The sequence below is a fragment of the Gymnogyps californianus genome, chromosome 3 (assembly GCF_018139145.2).
Source record: "Gymnogyps californianus isolate 813 chromosome 3, ASM1813914v2, whole genome shotgun sequence".
Taxonomy (NCBI): domain Eukaryota; kingdom Metazoa; phylum Chordata; class Aves; order Accipitriformes; family Cathartidae; genus Gymnogyps; species Gymnogyps californianus.
The window spans coordinates 31,897,975-31,913,901 of record NC_059473.1 but is presented as its reverse complement, the minus strand read 5'-3'; the positions used below and the strand labels follow the sequence as shown (position 1 = coordinate 31,913,901).

At 45.8% G+C, this 15,927-nt stretch overlaps 1 protein-coding gene across 7 annotated transcripts in view; it reads right to left on the bottom strand.

Moving 5' to 3' along the window:
* Positions 1 to 15,927, bottom strand: part of LOC127015169 (uncharacterized) — a 59,470-nt gene that overhangs the window by 14,072 nt on the left and 29,471 nt on the right. For 5 of the 7 annotated variants that reach the window (XR_007766290.1, XR_007766289.1, XR_007766291.1 and 2 more), the window contains one exon: positions 1,463 to 1,516. The exons of 1 other annotated variant lie outside the window; for it this stretch is intronic. Coding sequence is in view for 3 of the 6 variants with exons in the window: in XM_050894944.1 (XP_050750901.1) it covers positions 1,463 to 1,516 (54 nt within the window). In the remaining 3 variants the exon portion in view is untranslated. Of the gene's footprint in view, positions 1 to 1,462; positions 1,517 to 6,985; positions 7,060 to 15,927 lie in introns of those variants that run through there. One more of the 7 variants, XM_050894948.1, reaches the window with a different exon arrangement.

The window sequence follows — 15,927 nt, the reverse complement described above, 5'->3', positions numbered from 1 at the left end:
ACTGAAACCCCAGGGACTGGGGGACTGCCACCAAGCAGCACTGGAAATAGCTGCAGTCCAGGGACACCCAGAAAAAAAACAGTGAAAGCATGTGGGACAGGGGTAAAGGAAGGTGATAAACAAGTTGCGCTAAAACATTGCGGCAGGATTAGGCTGTCGGTAGGTCTGAAGGACAGGCACAGTCTGGGGAGAGCTCACCGGGCACAGGAGGAGACAGCTCTACGGAAAACAATCCAGGCAGGAGCACAAGAGAATACATAACAGATCAGGAGTAATTGTGCTATCAGAAGTATCAGGTCATTGTGGGGCTGCTGGAAGACAGGACTGAAGAGTCCTGGCAGAAGGCATATGAGGAGTTGGAAAAATACCCTCCAGCTCTGCACAAGGCTCTAGCCAGCCCCTCCTGCTCCTCCTCCTCTCAAATACCAAATTCACCCACAAAGCAGTGATGGGCAGGGGCACCCAACAGCATGCCTACAGAGAGTAGCACTTCTGGGTACACAAAGGCATCAGTCCCATTTCCTGCTGGGCAAGGTGTAAACCCTGAAGGATCCTGGTCTGCCATTCATCCCTCTTGCAAGGCTATAATTACTGCAGTTAAAGTAGCAGTGTTATCACAAAGGATATCTGTTTTCTTCACCCTGACCTGTTTTTGCCTGTGTATCGCAAACATGTGGAGGATCATATGGGGCTCAGTGGACTGAGGCACTTGTTTTGGCTGCAATGTGCAAGGTCATGCACACATCTCCTGCAGCGCCATACAGCACTGATCGAAAGAAAGCCAAGGTACCCAACAAAGGAGACAAGGGTTGGCTGAGGAGTCAGGGGATGGGGTACTAGAGGCAAAGACTCAGAGGTGCAGGCAGCACAAACTACAAGCAGGAGAGGTGAGCAAACCTAGCCCTGCTAGGCGTGTATGTGCTCAAGAATGGGAGATGCTCAGACACTGCAGTGTCATCTCAGCTACAAAGCCATCCAAGCAATCCAGCTCTCATCTGCCATCATCCAGTCCCACATCCTATACAGTTCTGCAGATGCCAATGCACCATGCAGGTATAGTCCCTTTTCTACAGTATCTACCAGTACCTCTCACCCCTACCAAATGCCACTTGTTACCTCACATCAGCACTTCCCTTGGTCAAGAAGGATCCAAATGACACCCTACAGGACAGCTACGCATAACTATATGAGCTCACAGCAGGGGATCTGGACTTTCACTCCAAGGAAGCTTTGAACCCATGGTCTCCAAAATGGAAAAGCCAATGTATTATTAGCCTCGTCAGCACCTAACCTAAACTGCAACTACAGTCTATACTCCAGAGTAGCAACTTTTGTTATGCAGCTGATCAAGCCACAGGAAACCTCCAGAAATAATCTTCTGGGTGTAGATGTTCAAAGAGAATCACCACATTTAGATATATGTGGAAAGATGAAGGAACTGCACCCAAAAAGGGCAACTTACACGAATGTTAATAACTCTAGTCTTCGCTCCACAATTCTTCTTGAGCAGCATCTTCTGAAAGAGAAGTAGAATCCAGGGATTAGTAGCAGTAACATGAGGGAACAGAAAGAAGGAGGTTGTAGGCAGTTTCTTTTCATCAACATTTAATTAGCAAACAAGATGGATGGATGGATGCTTAAGTGAGATATGAAAGACTAAGAATTACCAGAGGTGGCCATCAGGTAATCAACCTGATCTGAGACTGTCTCACCCAGCCTGCACAGAGTCCTTTGGCAGTGGCTGATACCCTGGGTTTCGAAAGAATGTACAAGAAATTCCACAGAGAAAGAGATGGAACAACTGCCTAAAAGGAAGTTTCTTCCTCATCTCTGTCAATTAGTGGTTAGACTTTGCCCTGAAGCAGGTGAATTTATCTTCCTTTTATGAAGGAAAAAACAGTCTAATGTAAATGTGGATGTTCCCATTATTTAACAGTTATTTTCACTATGTTTATTTATTTAGAATTAAAAAACAAGGTAAAAAGCACCTGCCCACAATCCTAAATCCCTTTGCCATATACTGTAAGAGCCATTAAAGTTGTCATAACATATGAACCACACAACTTAGCAAACAGGATATACTTAAAACAGCAATTACTTTGTGTAACTACAGAAACAAACAGGTGAGTTGCAGCTCTATCCCAGTTCTGAGGCTGTGCTTTGAAAGTCGGCAAGTGAATAAAATCATTCTTTCCCCCTCAAAAAATTTCCAAAAAACGACTCAAAGTGGAAAAACAAGGCTTCAAGAGAGAACAGTTTTTCCATTAAAAAATACTTCAACTACATTTTTCATAGTGAAAAACTTGGTGATGGAGGCATGTCAGGAAGAAACTTTTCCATCAGCTTTTGAAAGAAATAATAGATTTTCCTAGATCCTGACTGTTTTCTACCCTTTTCCTGTTGGAAAGCTGTGTGAAGTGTGGGAAAACACTCGCCCCACACACACACGCTTTAACAAAGCAACTGAAGTGTTTTTCAGATTAAGTTCTTAACACAGAAGACCTGTGGAAAGACATCCCACCATTTTACCAATATGGATGGTAAATAGTGAGACCTTTCTACTTCCTCTCTCCTTTTGTTTGTAGTCTTCCCGCTTTTTCTGGCAGAAGATAAGATAAAAGCAATACAGTAAAGGGAGCCTTGGAAACTCAAAAAGCTTAAAAAAACCCCAAAATACACAAACAACACCCAAAAAACTCAGAAGAAAAAAAACCCCAAAACTGAAGACAGTGCTCAGGTGAAAGTACGTATTATTTTTCCAGTAAGAAGTACTGCTGGGGGGGTGAGAAGTCCCACTCCTCCATGACCTTCTGTCATTCTACACCCCATGAGCACATCTTTGCAGTCCCAATCCACACAGCTGCCCAAAACTTGGAGAGGGAGTTGGAGACACACCCACCATTTCTACGCACATCAGCCTCTTAGATCTAAAATCCAGCCCTCAGCACACTCACGGCCCACTTACATGCCTGGAAAAGAGAGACAGGCACTGCAGCAAGTCTTGAAACTTGTACATGGGTAGTGTGGGGCCTGAGAAAAGTGCATTTCACTGTCCAAGCATGCATGGGGGAGAAGGGAGATGCTGCAAGGATTTTGAGCTTTTTCTCTTAATCCTTTAGCAGGTGAATGCTAACGCTGTCTTTGTTATTCATTAAAGGGCTCAACAGTAGCCATGCCTGATGCCTCTGCCCCCAGGTCTGACCTGGCAGCACAGGCTGCTGTGTCAGCGCAGTGCCAAGGTTTCTAACCTAAAAGGACCCAACAGGTCCTTGCACAAACCAGGTCTAAGGAGACAAAGGGAACTGCTGAACTGAACTAACCCAAGCCTGTGCTGTCCAACTAAACAAGTAATTTTCTGGGAATTCCTATAAAACAACACAGGGCTCTGTTCCCAGCCAGGCTGCAAGGCAGTTATTGTAAGGCTAGTATTTACTGTGAAGTTACTGCCTTTCTTAAGACCCCTCGCAACCACACAGTGAAAAAGACTGAGAAGGGAGAACTTGGTGGGGCTGACAAACCCCAAGGGTGCAGGGAAGGGCAAAGTGAGGAGCTGTGAAGTCTTGCAAAGTTTTGGTCTCTCTGTAAGCTTTTCTTCTAGACTGCTGTGAAATGTTGGCTGGTGGGGATGAGGAAGGGTAAACTAGATAGCTCAAACCACAAGCCCACTGGTGGGATAAAATGTGCGAGACAAAGTAGGGTCTAGCAATGAAAGTGAGAATCAGGACTCTGGATTTCGAGCCCCATCGTTTAGGGGAAGGGCATTGTTACAGGAGAACATACCCTGCTGCATCCCATTGGACTACAAGCGGCATAACTTTGGGCGAGACTCTCAGCTTCTCCAGGCTGCTGTAAAGCTGAGCTTTACAGTGGTACTTGGCTGAACCCCCAAGGATGGAGCGAGGCTGTGACACCAAATTCCACAGTGCCTCAGTAGCACCATGGGATCCTCTGCTGAAGGGTGAAAAGTATCTTTAAACACAACTCTGTCAGCCAGGGAGCAAGTACAACACCTTCCAGTACAGTCCAGCAAAGTTCAATATCTAGCAAGGTCCCATCCACAGATCCCCCAATGACTCCATCACGGTGCAACAAAAAACATTATTTCCCAACTACAAATTAGCAGAGGCAGCAAGACCTGAAAATTACTCACCCTGGCCTTCTATTAAAATGCATAGGGAGGAACAACAGCGACAATAATTACAAGAATATGACAAAGACTGACTGAAAAGTTCGAACTAGCCTGTTGGTGGATGGACAACCAGCCAGACTACCAAGAGGAATTCAAGTGCTCAGCTGTATGCCAAGTCCTACGCTTCTGGCAGAAAACAGAGGTGCTCTTTTAGCAATACTGTTGTGAAGAGCTTTAACCATGAGGATCTTACCACTATTTGCAGTATTGCTATGGTTCAAAGAGCATTGTACCGCAAGAGCAGGATGCCCTACATAATTTTTGCTAGTTGATAGTGATCTCTGGTGTGCCTCTTGATGGACTTAGTAGTAAAATGAAAACATGACATCCCCTCATCCGCAGGCTGTAAAACTGAGGCATAAACCTCAGCAGAGGAAGCTCTCTGGAACTGCTGGGTTTTCCTACTTCCACTTAGACTGCAAGTGGAGCAAGACCGCCTCTGCTGCACTCTTCCAGCTTTACTGCAAGGGTCCAAGATCATAAGAGACAAAACTGAGGGAGGGAGAGAGAGCACAAGCCAGCCACATGATCCTGCAGCCGAGAATGAACAAATAGAAGGCCAGTTATCAAATGTTATTCTATTTAATCAAATTGCTTCCACCTCACTTGCAGCCACATGCTCTCTGCACCCAGCACAGTAAAGCCATGCTTTACAAAAAGTAAGTCAAGCATCTTTGTATGGTTTTCCAACCCTTGGTTTTCCCTTTCCTTGCCAAACCTGAGTGCAGACTTTGGGATGGGAAGCACAGTGCTGCCTAGCAACAGCTGGGGACTTTCCACAGCAGCCTCTCCTCATCCTCCCTCTGGAGACCTTCACATCACAAGCCAGCCACGAGATGCAGCAACTCATTAACTCCTATTTACATAGATACAAGGCAGAGCTGAAATAACATTTATTTGGCTACATAACTTGCAGCAGCCTAAAGCCAAGGGGAATGGCCTGTAAGAAAAGTGGCACATTCAGTTTAGTAACCCCAGGATTATTCCTAACTACCAGGCCAATCTGGAAGTGCAGTTTTATTTCCTCAAGTTATTTTTTGGGAGCTATGACAAGAGCAGAGATTTGCCAAAGGTCATGGAGAATGTTAGTAGCAGAGCTGAGAATAAACCGTAGTGTTTGGTTTCTGAGACTTACTTCCACCTGCAGAAAAGGAAATGGAAGAAAAAGAGACAGTGTCTGTGCTCAGCCTCCCTATTTCAATTAAAAAGTCCCTCCTGTTGGTCTCCGAGAGAACTGCTGGCACCAGAGCTGAAACCTACAGCTTGGGAGCACTATTATTTGCATGAAGGAAAGTTTATTTTATGATCTGCTGCAGCTTCTACTTAAAAGGAGGAAGTGACATGACTAAGGAAATGTGGAAGGTCTTTTTGAAGGCACAAGATTTACACCTCACTCTAAAAATAAGGCTGAATTGGAACATTTTAGGGTTAAACTCCCAGAAAACAGCAGAATCAGTTCAGCCTAAGAACCCTCCCACCAATTTCACCTCCTGTTATACAAATACTCTCTGTTCATAAGCCAGTGACCCGCTCCATCCTAGACCTGGATTCAAAAGAAAGTTGCAGGGACTGGAAATGATCACTTAGAGGGTTACATATTTACTGAATGACATGTGGTAATGAACCCCTGAACTGGCACGTGTGGCTTTGCTGCACATCACTGCCGCATCAAAATACCACATTAAGAGCAGAGATAAACCACCACTCCTGCTTCTCTCGGAGGACAGCTCTCTAGTCCAGCCTTGCTTCAGGAGACATCTCTGATTAAGCAGTAGTGCTCCAAGTCCTCTAACACTGACTTGAGCACTTCTGAACTAACCCAGACGGTAAGTGGTGCACGCACATATTTGCTTATCCGCTCAAGCTACTGTATCTGGAGCTATTTATACAAACTGCATCATCCAGATGATTGTAATATATATTAACAAACAAAATACAGGTATTCTTAGTGCAAGGTCATTCTAGGAATAGTGAAATCCTCAAGAAGGATGAATTTATTTCACACTACTGCAGTTCAAAAATAAATATTTAAAACTCTGGCAATAAACAGTTTAAAGGCAGGCATCACAGCTTAATTTTCAAATGTTTAAGAGTTTGAACAATCTCTTAAATCAGTGTACAATGCAAAATATCAGCTTGTATATTAATAAACACCTTTCATCTTATATCTGCTTTTTATATGCACATTTCTATTTTTAGAATGGTTTCATTTTCACTACCTCCATAGGACAAAGCAACAGTTCTTTTGTCTACTGGTGGTTTTTTAATTGTTATTGTTTATTTAATTTTATTATCTAGTTGTAGTTTTAAACCTAAGGGCTTGTCTAGAGTTGGATGCAGTTTAACTACTACCATTTTTTTCAAGCCAGTTTAGTCTATTTCAGGCAAGAGAGCACAGGAACTCTCAATTCAACTTAAGTCATTTAATTTACAATAAATCAGCACACTTCAAATGCTACACACTGATATACAATCAGCTTGTTACGACTTAAGAATTTTGCAGGGATTTTCACTTGTTTAATGAAAAAGATTTCAAAATTTTAAAAAAGACTGTATTCAGTAACTGTGCTGTAACTTGACTCAAAGACCAGACATTTAGAAGAACATCAAGCAGGCCAGAAGTCTGCTTTTCATTAGTTTCGCTGAGGACCCTCCACAGAAGGGCTGGTGCACTTTGACTGAAGGTATGGACATGCCTGTTGACATCTTAAAGCTCTTGACAGAATACCAAGTTTTAAGCACACCAAGTTTTAAGAAAGTCTCCGCAGCTCCATAACTCTTGTTTTACTTCCATGCTGTTAACCCTACCAGCCAGTTTCCCAGTTGTCCAGAGTCTTCCAGGAACAACAAGGCAGACCAAGCTTGAAAGTCTATCACAGAAAATAAACATAGAAACAGACTGATGACATTGCTTTGTTTGTTCGGAAAAAGAACCAAAAGAAGAAACATTACAATGTGAGGAGAAACTGCACTCTAAGTCATAGCAGAATGCTGATGTAAAGGGAGAAACCATGCCCAGGGATGCAATGTCCATAAAGAATAAAAATGACAGCAAGCCAGTGAAGCAGCTCCACAGCCCAATAAGCAGAGGGCTGAAGGGGTGTCAACAAGGTGCTTTTTGTGACAGGCAGGTGAAGCAGACGCTGGTGCAGAGGTAACATCGATGTGTGAGCTCCAGCCCAACACCACTCCCAGTGCATGCGACGAGCTGGCTGGGGGAGCACGGTCCTATGGCCCTTCTCTCCTGGAAAGGTGTTTGAGAGCAAGGAGCCTGCCCACCCTCCTTCCCTACCAGCCCCCAGAGCCGGGTTTGGGCCAGGAGGAGCAGCCTTCCCCACCAGCCAGCTGCCAAACAAAGCCTGTCCCCTGCCTCACCACTGCTCAGGCAGGGAGAGCGTGCAGAGGGTTAAGGCACAGGGCAGGGGCACAGCTGCAGCGCAGTGGGCAGATGAGGTCAGGGCACTGCACAAAGTGGCTATTGTGCAGCACACTGCGGCTGCAGGCTTCTGCTTGACTGAGTCCCACCTCCGTCCCACCGCGTGGCACGGGGCAGACAGCCCAGGGGGCCGCAGGGGCAGGAGGCCCACAGCTGCTAGCCACCAGAGCACGGGGAGACACGCGTGCAGGCAAACCAGCAGCAGCCTCACTACCGAGGAAGCAGGGGATTACAGCAGGGCCCTTTTTACAGCACAGGCTGAATGAAAGGAAGAGGATTGGCTACCCCCAAAGGCAGTGCTCCCACAAGCCAGGCGCTTGGCCCCAGCCAGAGCTCAGCAGCGAGGCTGAAGCGTTCGGTGCCTCCCCGACCCAACAGCTCCAGGAACCTCCAGGCTAAAACACCGCAGCCCAGTGCCCTCTGCTTTTGCAGACATCTCCCAGCCAGGTGAGCGGTGCTCTGTGCCCACGTGGCAGGGCACGAGGGAGCCAGGCTGTGGCTCCTGTCCTTTCACCAACATGGTGATGGGTACTCTGCAAGGGGCAAAGCCGGGTTTGCCCTCCTGATCAGTTTAGGAGGATAACAAGCAAAAAACCGTTTAAAGCTATTTTGTAGGTTGATTTTGGACTGGGTTTTTAAATTCCTTGGCACTGAGCAGTGCTGCTAGGGCATGGGCATCACCTCTTAGCTCTACAGTACAAAAAACTGTAACAAAAAAAAGAGTAGGTCACAGGCTCCTCCTTACTGCTGTAAAGCTGAAGCAACTCCAGCTGACCTTACCACTCAGCCAGGCTCAGGCTCTCAAGCACACATGACTTTAATCGGCAGAGAAACAAGGGGTCCAGGCCTTCCTAGCTGTCACCTGAGGGTACTCTGCATTTGCATTGCCAGGGATGCCCCATGCCAGGGGAGCACCCACTGTCTGGGTCCAGGGGTGCGAGGCCACTACCCAGCACGTCCATGTGCCAGATGGGGACACGAGGTCCCTGCCCAGCCCCTGCAGCAGCACAGCACCAGGAGAGCTGGATTTCAGCCACAGCTTTAAATCACAATTATCACCTGTAACAGTCCACAGACTCTCCATCAGAAGTTAAACAGCCTCACAGCACTTTAAAATACAGGCTAATTCAAGTGGTTTGGCCAACAGTTCCCTCCTACAAAAACAAACCCCAGCATCTGAAGATTGTAAGCTGTGGTGATACTGTGGAATATCCTGAAAAGCCTCTGAACTCTTTAGAAAGTTATTTCTATTTCATGTTCAGTTGAATTAGTCATTAATGCTTTTTTTTGCCACATTCATCCTCAATCTGTCTGAAGCCCCTGCAAAAAACATCAACATGTTTTGTTGCTCACTGTCAAAGGGCCCCCATCTCTATCAGACAGGGGAGCCCCAGTTTTCCAGGCAGCACCTCTGCCAGCAAGTGCCACGAATCCACAGCCTCTGTTTAGTGCAAACACTGACTGCTTACCACCTCTGGACACAGCAGCAGAGGAAATGCTGATTACTGAGTAATAATTGAGAATAAATTCAAATGAAAAGAAAAAACAACAGACAAGGCCTTACAAAAAAGTATACTGCAGGGACTTGTCCAGGATCACACCCTCAGCAAATGGTAGACCATGAAAACCACAACAAAATAAATTCTGTGGTCACCAAAATCCCCTCCAACATGATGTCATTAGTCACCTCATTTTGTGCACTCCTAGGAGGGGCTCAGCTGTCACTGCTGAAGAGAAATGGGTGAGAGCCTACAGCAAATACAAAACAGCCCTGAACCACAGGTGAGTCTTAACTGACAGAACAGCAAGTCAATCCCACAAGTGGATTGCTCTCTAAACAAGCACAAGCCAGTTGCATCTCCATCCGGAAGGATGCACAGGCAATCACAGGAGAGTGGCACCAGGCTGCTGGGCCTGGTTGATGCCTGCTACAGAAGAGTGTGAGCCGAAGCCCAGGCAGCAAGGTCTGCCACCTGGCAGAGCATCCGAATTCCCAACACTCCCAAGGCTCAGAGAGCAGATAAAGTTATTCAAATTACAGGCTGCTTTTTGAAATTCTCCCCAAATATCACACTAGAGCCACAGCTAATACAAACACAGCTACCTACTTACACAGTTATGGTCTAAGCAAAGAGACTCTCTGCCTGTCTGTAGGTGACACTGGTTTTCTACTGCTCCTGTCACCTTCGTGGCATACAGTCTCCAGATATGCTCTGGATCTGTACAGAAGCCCTGTCCCCCTAGGCACAGATGAAATGGGCCAGATTTGCCCTGGCACTTTTACCACTAGCCTTTTGATTTGAATTTGGGGATGGAGGAAGTGAACCCTCTGTATGGAGCATCTCTGGCTCAGCAGCCACTTCCCCTGCTGGTCTGGCAGAGTCTGAGTCTGCTGATCTGCAGGGTACATCAGATGGTTCATCTATTCACTCCTCGCCAATCCCAAATCCCTCGCTGAGTTTTCTTTGAGGCCTGGAAAAAATGCAAAGCTCCATTTGTGCAGGAAACAGACCTGACCAAAAACTGCAGCACCTGTGGAGTAACAAAAATATAAAGGGGCAGGATTCATTAATTCCCTATCCCTCATCTGCACATGCCAAAGTTATCAAAGTTCAAATGCTGGGCTTGCCCCTCGTGCTCACTAGAGCCTGGGAAGGGAGGAGGGGTGTGAAGGTACAGGGGGGGTCTAGTTTCACAGCTGGCAGGCATGGTAGCAGCTCCCAAGAAAAAGCTTACAAGGCTTTTAATTCAGGATTGCCAACGTGACTGTTTCCTTCCTCCATTCCTGGCCTTGGCTCCAAAGCTGTCCACAGGGAACATCCAGTCTAGTCTAACATATCATCTGATGTCTCTATAGTTTGTCTCACTTCTGCAGTCCCAGTTTGCAACTGTTAACTGAAGCCTTGGCTCGGACGTGACTCCAAAGCCCTCCCTCCCCACGAACTTTTGCCATAGGCAGAGCTAGGGCAGAAGGCATGCTGCCTCCTGCAGCTTTATCCCATTCCCCTCAGCACTGCTGCTGCAGCACATGGGAGATGGCAGTGCTGTGGGCTTGAAACAAGCAGCCCCAGATGCTTCCACCATTTGCTGTTTAAACGCTGTCCCTGAGCACACCAAGAAGGGGTTAAGACATTAGCACAAGTCAGGCAATAGAGTAAACACAGTTTCCTCTAAGCAGGGAGACACAGAGAGGGCTCTGAAAGTCACACAGCTGTATACCCTGGGAAAGAAGAAAAAAAATTAAAGTCAGTGGAAGGTACAGACTCTTGTCATCTGTGACATTACAGGGACACAAAGAGGAAGAGAATCCACAGATGGCTCCTCCAAATGCAAAGGACACAGGCACAACCAGAGTGTGTGCCAGATTACCTTTACACCATCCTCGGCTAACTGAAAAAAACTAGAAGACACTCTGAAGGCTCTGTGCAAGCCACAGGGCCTTGTGCATACCAGCCAGAAAGTAAACAGCCTGGGCATCCGGGACACCAGATTTCCAGAAGAGACTGCATGCTTGCACAGGTTCGCTCCAGCAGAGGAAAGGATAGCTGTACGCATGGAAGGCAAAAGCAAAAAGCTCAAAATTGTTTCAAGTCTAGATTTTTAAGCCTATTTCTTCATGTTTTTGAGCCAACCTGAATGTTTTAGATGTTGATATCAAGTATTTATGTTTAAAAGTATAAATTCTTGGCCCTGAATGCCTATTTGTCAGCCCAAAAACCTGCCCTAAAGGCTATAGTTAGCACAAGGGACTTTTCAGGAGGCATAAAATTCACACTATATCCATCTAATCCATCACAGAAAACGTCCAATGGAGATCAATGGGTTTGTCTGGGGAGAACCTGGAATATGCACCTTTTCAGCAGATTCTTAGCCAGAGGGTCGGTCTTAGTGGAGCTTCTCAAAAATAGGGCAACATGGGGTATATTCATTGCACTAAATGAGGAAAGGATTTTTCAGTGGCATGGAAGGCAGGCATGACCTGTTCTTCACAATAGAAACCTTGAAAGGTGACTTTGAATCGCCTCCCACCCTCTCTCCCGCTGAGGGCAAAGGACATTACCCCATGTGAACCCTTGCCTTGGGTTCAGCTGATGCTGCTGGGAGCACTCACAAAGGCAACTTTAAGCAGAAAACACATAAGGTCACGTCTTCAGACAAGAACTTGGATTTGTGGACAGTGGAGAAACTTTGAAAAAGCCAAATGCAGGCTGACTGCATAAACAGCTCTGGGAAGCCAAAACAAGCCTGTCTCAAACAAACAAGCAAACAAGCAAACATCCCGAGCCATGGCGCTTGCTTGGGCTCCACAAAGTCTGAATGCAGGGCACAGAGTCCTGCTCCTTCTCCTTCCAAGACACACACACGTACATGTCATGTCTGCACAGCCCCACAGCATATTTCAGTTTCTTCTTCCACATGACCATGCCTATCTGTGAGATCCCATTTGTCTGCATGAGCACATGAAAATAATTTTACATAAACAAGTACTATATGAGAAATTACAGGCCAGAAGATGATTAACAAACCAGAGACCATTTGTTGTCTTCAAATAGATGTCCATGAAGTAGGAATAGTAGAACCAGAGAGAAATGATGATGTAACCCTACTATTCCCACATTCCCCACCCTACCACCTACTTGTCCCCCTGCTCCCCCACCCTGCTGAACCTCACATGCACGTTAGTGACAAGGGAACATGCTGAAGTGGCTAGCTAGTAATAGGATAAAGGCTTCTTACTCCAGGGAGCTAATCCATTTATGCAGCACATAACTACTGCGCACAGAGAACACTCTCCCATGCCCGCATGCAGCAGTGCCTGCCCACACCTGCCTCGCAGCACAGCGCTACACAGCACACCGGGCCTGGGGTGGTGTTTGCGGATTGAAGCTCAGAGCTTGTGATGGGGTTTGACCTACCAACTTTGAAAGGGCCAGCCTAGGCCTGTACCCATGTGAACAGCTTGCAAGGATTTCAGAGGAGCCAGTATCCCCCACCTGGTGCTTCATCCTTCCTCTGAAGTGGGTATATGGCTCCCTTCAGTGCTGGTGATCAGCACTCGTGGATTCTGATACCCTGTTACATCCCCTTTGTCCACATCCTCATGGCTGCACGTGGCTCAAGATGGCACAGAAGCTGGTCCAGAGAAGCCTCCCCGATGCAAGAAGCAATACAACCAATTCGGCAAACAGTGCTTTTCCCTGGACACTTCAATGTGCTGAGTTTCAGCATCTCCACTTGTCCATGGGTGCCAGCACAGGATACACATTACTCCTGCCAACTTTTTGAACCTCCCCTACACAACAGCAGTGATGTGCCAGCTCAGAGCCAGAAGCAGGCCACTACTCTTCTAAACAGGCGTTAGCAGAGCACGGCAACCCTTAGAGCTGTGCCCGAAGAACTAGTTGGAGAACTGCTGACCTCATGTATGCCACTCCATTGTCTGCAACAAGATCTACTTTCCAAATAGTCGGAAATAAACCTTCAACTAAATAGCCTGGGAGATCCATATCAGAGCCTGTATAACACATGCCAGTGCTCATAACACACAAATCATTTCAGTGTTTCCTTTTTTCAGCTCAGGATTTTGGCCTATCTCATGCTTACGAAATGGTCATGTCCTAGGACGAAGAGGGCTCATTCACCCACCACACTGGAGCAGGGCAAAAGTTCAGATCATCTCATTAAAAGAAGAAAGAGCAGAGTACAAAGGCAGACCTGAATGTCTCAAGGCCAAGTTCATTAAGATCCTCTGTGCAGAGAAAGGTTGATAATAAAAGCAAAAATTTATACCACATTTATATGAATAGTTTTGAGGGTGTTTGAGTGATTTGGATGCTTGCATCTGGAAAGCAAATGAACTGGTGTCTCAACTCAGTACAGAGTTTTATACAGTGGACTAAGCAACACAGGCAAGTCTCACAGTTTCAGCAAGTTACTGCTGCTTTCTACTTCTAACCCTACCAGGAGCCACATCATGAGCTAGCAATCTGATTTTTTTCAGCTTCTTGTGGTTTACCGTTTCACTCATCTCTAGGGTCTTTCCATAGGCTGTGTAGCACAACTGCCCATAGTAAGAGCCTGCAAAACGCAGACAGGAAGAATTAGCACATCAAAAATGCCTTTCACACTGCTTGTAGCAGTCATACTTGAAAAAAACATTAGGTGTATGATGAAAGAAAAGATACAAGAACACTAAAAAGATGTCGTACTAGAAGTCTCTCTGCTCAAAAAACATTTTCCAAGAGCACCACTTCCACTGCTCATCATTACACTCATTCCTCTAACAACACTTAGAAACTAACAGAGCTGGCCATGTGATTCAGAGGATGACAGGAAATTATATTAAGTTGAAAACAAGTTAAGAGCTTGATTTGATAGCACACCAAATTCAGAACTCCAATGAAAATACACGTATCATGAACTCACTGTGCTATTTCAATCAGAGCTCTGAACAAAGCACCACAGCTTAGGTTTTAAGACTTACATGAAGGTATGCTCAATATACAGTCTTACCATCTAGCCAGGTACACCACGTTCTTGTGTGAGGCTTGTCTTTCCTGCACGTACAAACAATAGTGGTAACAGACTTTCCTGAACAAACACAGGGCATTCCCTGACCTATGGTTGTTTCCCCAGCTGCAAACCACATCGCCTGTAATGTAACAAGTAACAGGTTTACAGCAGTAAGGAAACAAGACATCTGACTGGCTCCATTTTAAGGATATTTCTACCTATACTAGGAACTGCAAAGATCCACTAGCTTTGCAATTTGGAAAATGATTTGTTAAACTGTTCCTTGTTTCTTAATCACATTATGCCCACATATTGTCACGCCAGAGCCTATAGGAGTGTCTGATGAGCCTCTGAAGCTATATGCAAGACAGGGAGTTCCTGAAGTCTCTACGGGTAGGCAAAAGGCTTATCTATGCTGTCAAAAAGGAGCACGCTTACAATAAGATTGCAAAGTAACTTGCAAAGCGATTCAGGGTTTCATCCTTTGTATAACTGCTCAACCTATTTTTTCCATAATCAAACACAAGAAGGTGAAATTATAGCTTGCAAGGATATGCTAGGATTTTAACACACAAGCACATTTTTAGAATTAAAAATATAGTTTGCCCTAGCATACACATGACCACAGAGTTCTCATTTACATTAAGTTCCTAACACTCTAGAGGATCCTCAGTTTTGCAAGTTCATCCCTATGGAAATTGCTTTGCATGAGCAAGCAGAGTCCAACAGGAGATTGAAAAGATTATTTTCAATGAGGAAAACCAGCAAACTTAATAAGGTTTCTCTTCAGTATCTTTGTGCTTTTTTTTAATTTACCTGTGGCCCCCAGGACACCTATGCTTTTGAAACCTTGAATTTAGAAAAAAAATTAATTTATGTTTTTGGCTTGGAGAGGGAGGGTTCATCTCTGACTTGTTGGTCATCATTTTCTCAAAACCAATCGCAACTCAACAAGAAGCGTGTATCTGGGATCACAGCTCTGGAGAAGGGCAGGGAGTTTTAGAAGTGAATCTGCTCTGGTTTAACTCAGTCTCCCATCTACATGAGAAGTAGATGCCTCTATTGAGTGCCTCCTCCTGTGAGATGAGCTGTGGACCAATGCCCAAAACTCCCATTGACATCAACAGGCTGAAAGTGCGAGCAGAGCCCAGCAGTGCGGTTCTCATGTGAGCCAACAATGGAGAGGCTATTCAGAGCTAAGGCAGAAAATCAGAGCTAAACCCCAGCCCACGCCAAGGACAGCTGTGTTGTTGACAGCCAGGCTGGCTATTCTACCACACCAAAGCCTGTCTCAAAAACAGTATTTCCTAGAGTGTTTACTCTAGTCACGGGCTTGGCCTTAAAAGCTCAGCCAGCTTCTGCCTGTTGAACAGTAATGGCTGCTGCTTTTTCAAGTCTCAGACATGCTCCAGGACAAGCTGCTTGCTTTCAGTCTGCAGTGGCAAAACTGGAGCACAAACACCTGGCATTAATAGTTAATCTGCACCATCACATGACCACCCTGTTTCTGCTGTTTCCATACCCACACTACCACCTCCCTCCTTCCTTCTCACTCACAGGCAGTATCCCATGGGGAGACTGCAGGGTGCAAAGCACACCTGTGTCACCTCTCAAACACCAGTGCCAAGCCATGCTGGACAAGGAAGGTGTCCTACTTCAGAGATATGGGGCTAAGCAGTGCCAGTAGAAAGCAAAGGGAAAAACAAGCTCTTGCTTTCTATCCCTTGCTACCATCGCTTCTCTGTAGTGCTTTGAAGAAGTCTCTTACCATCTGATTTTTAAGCAGTAG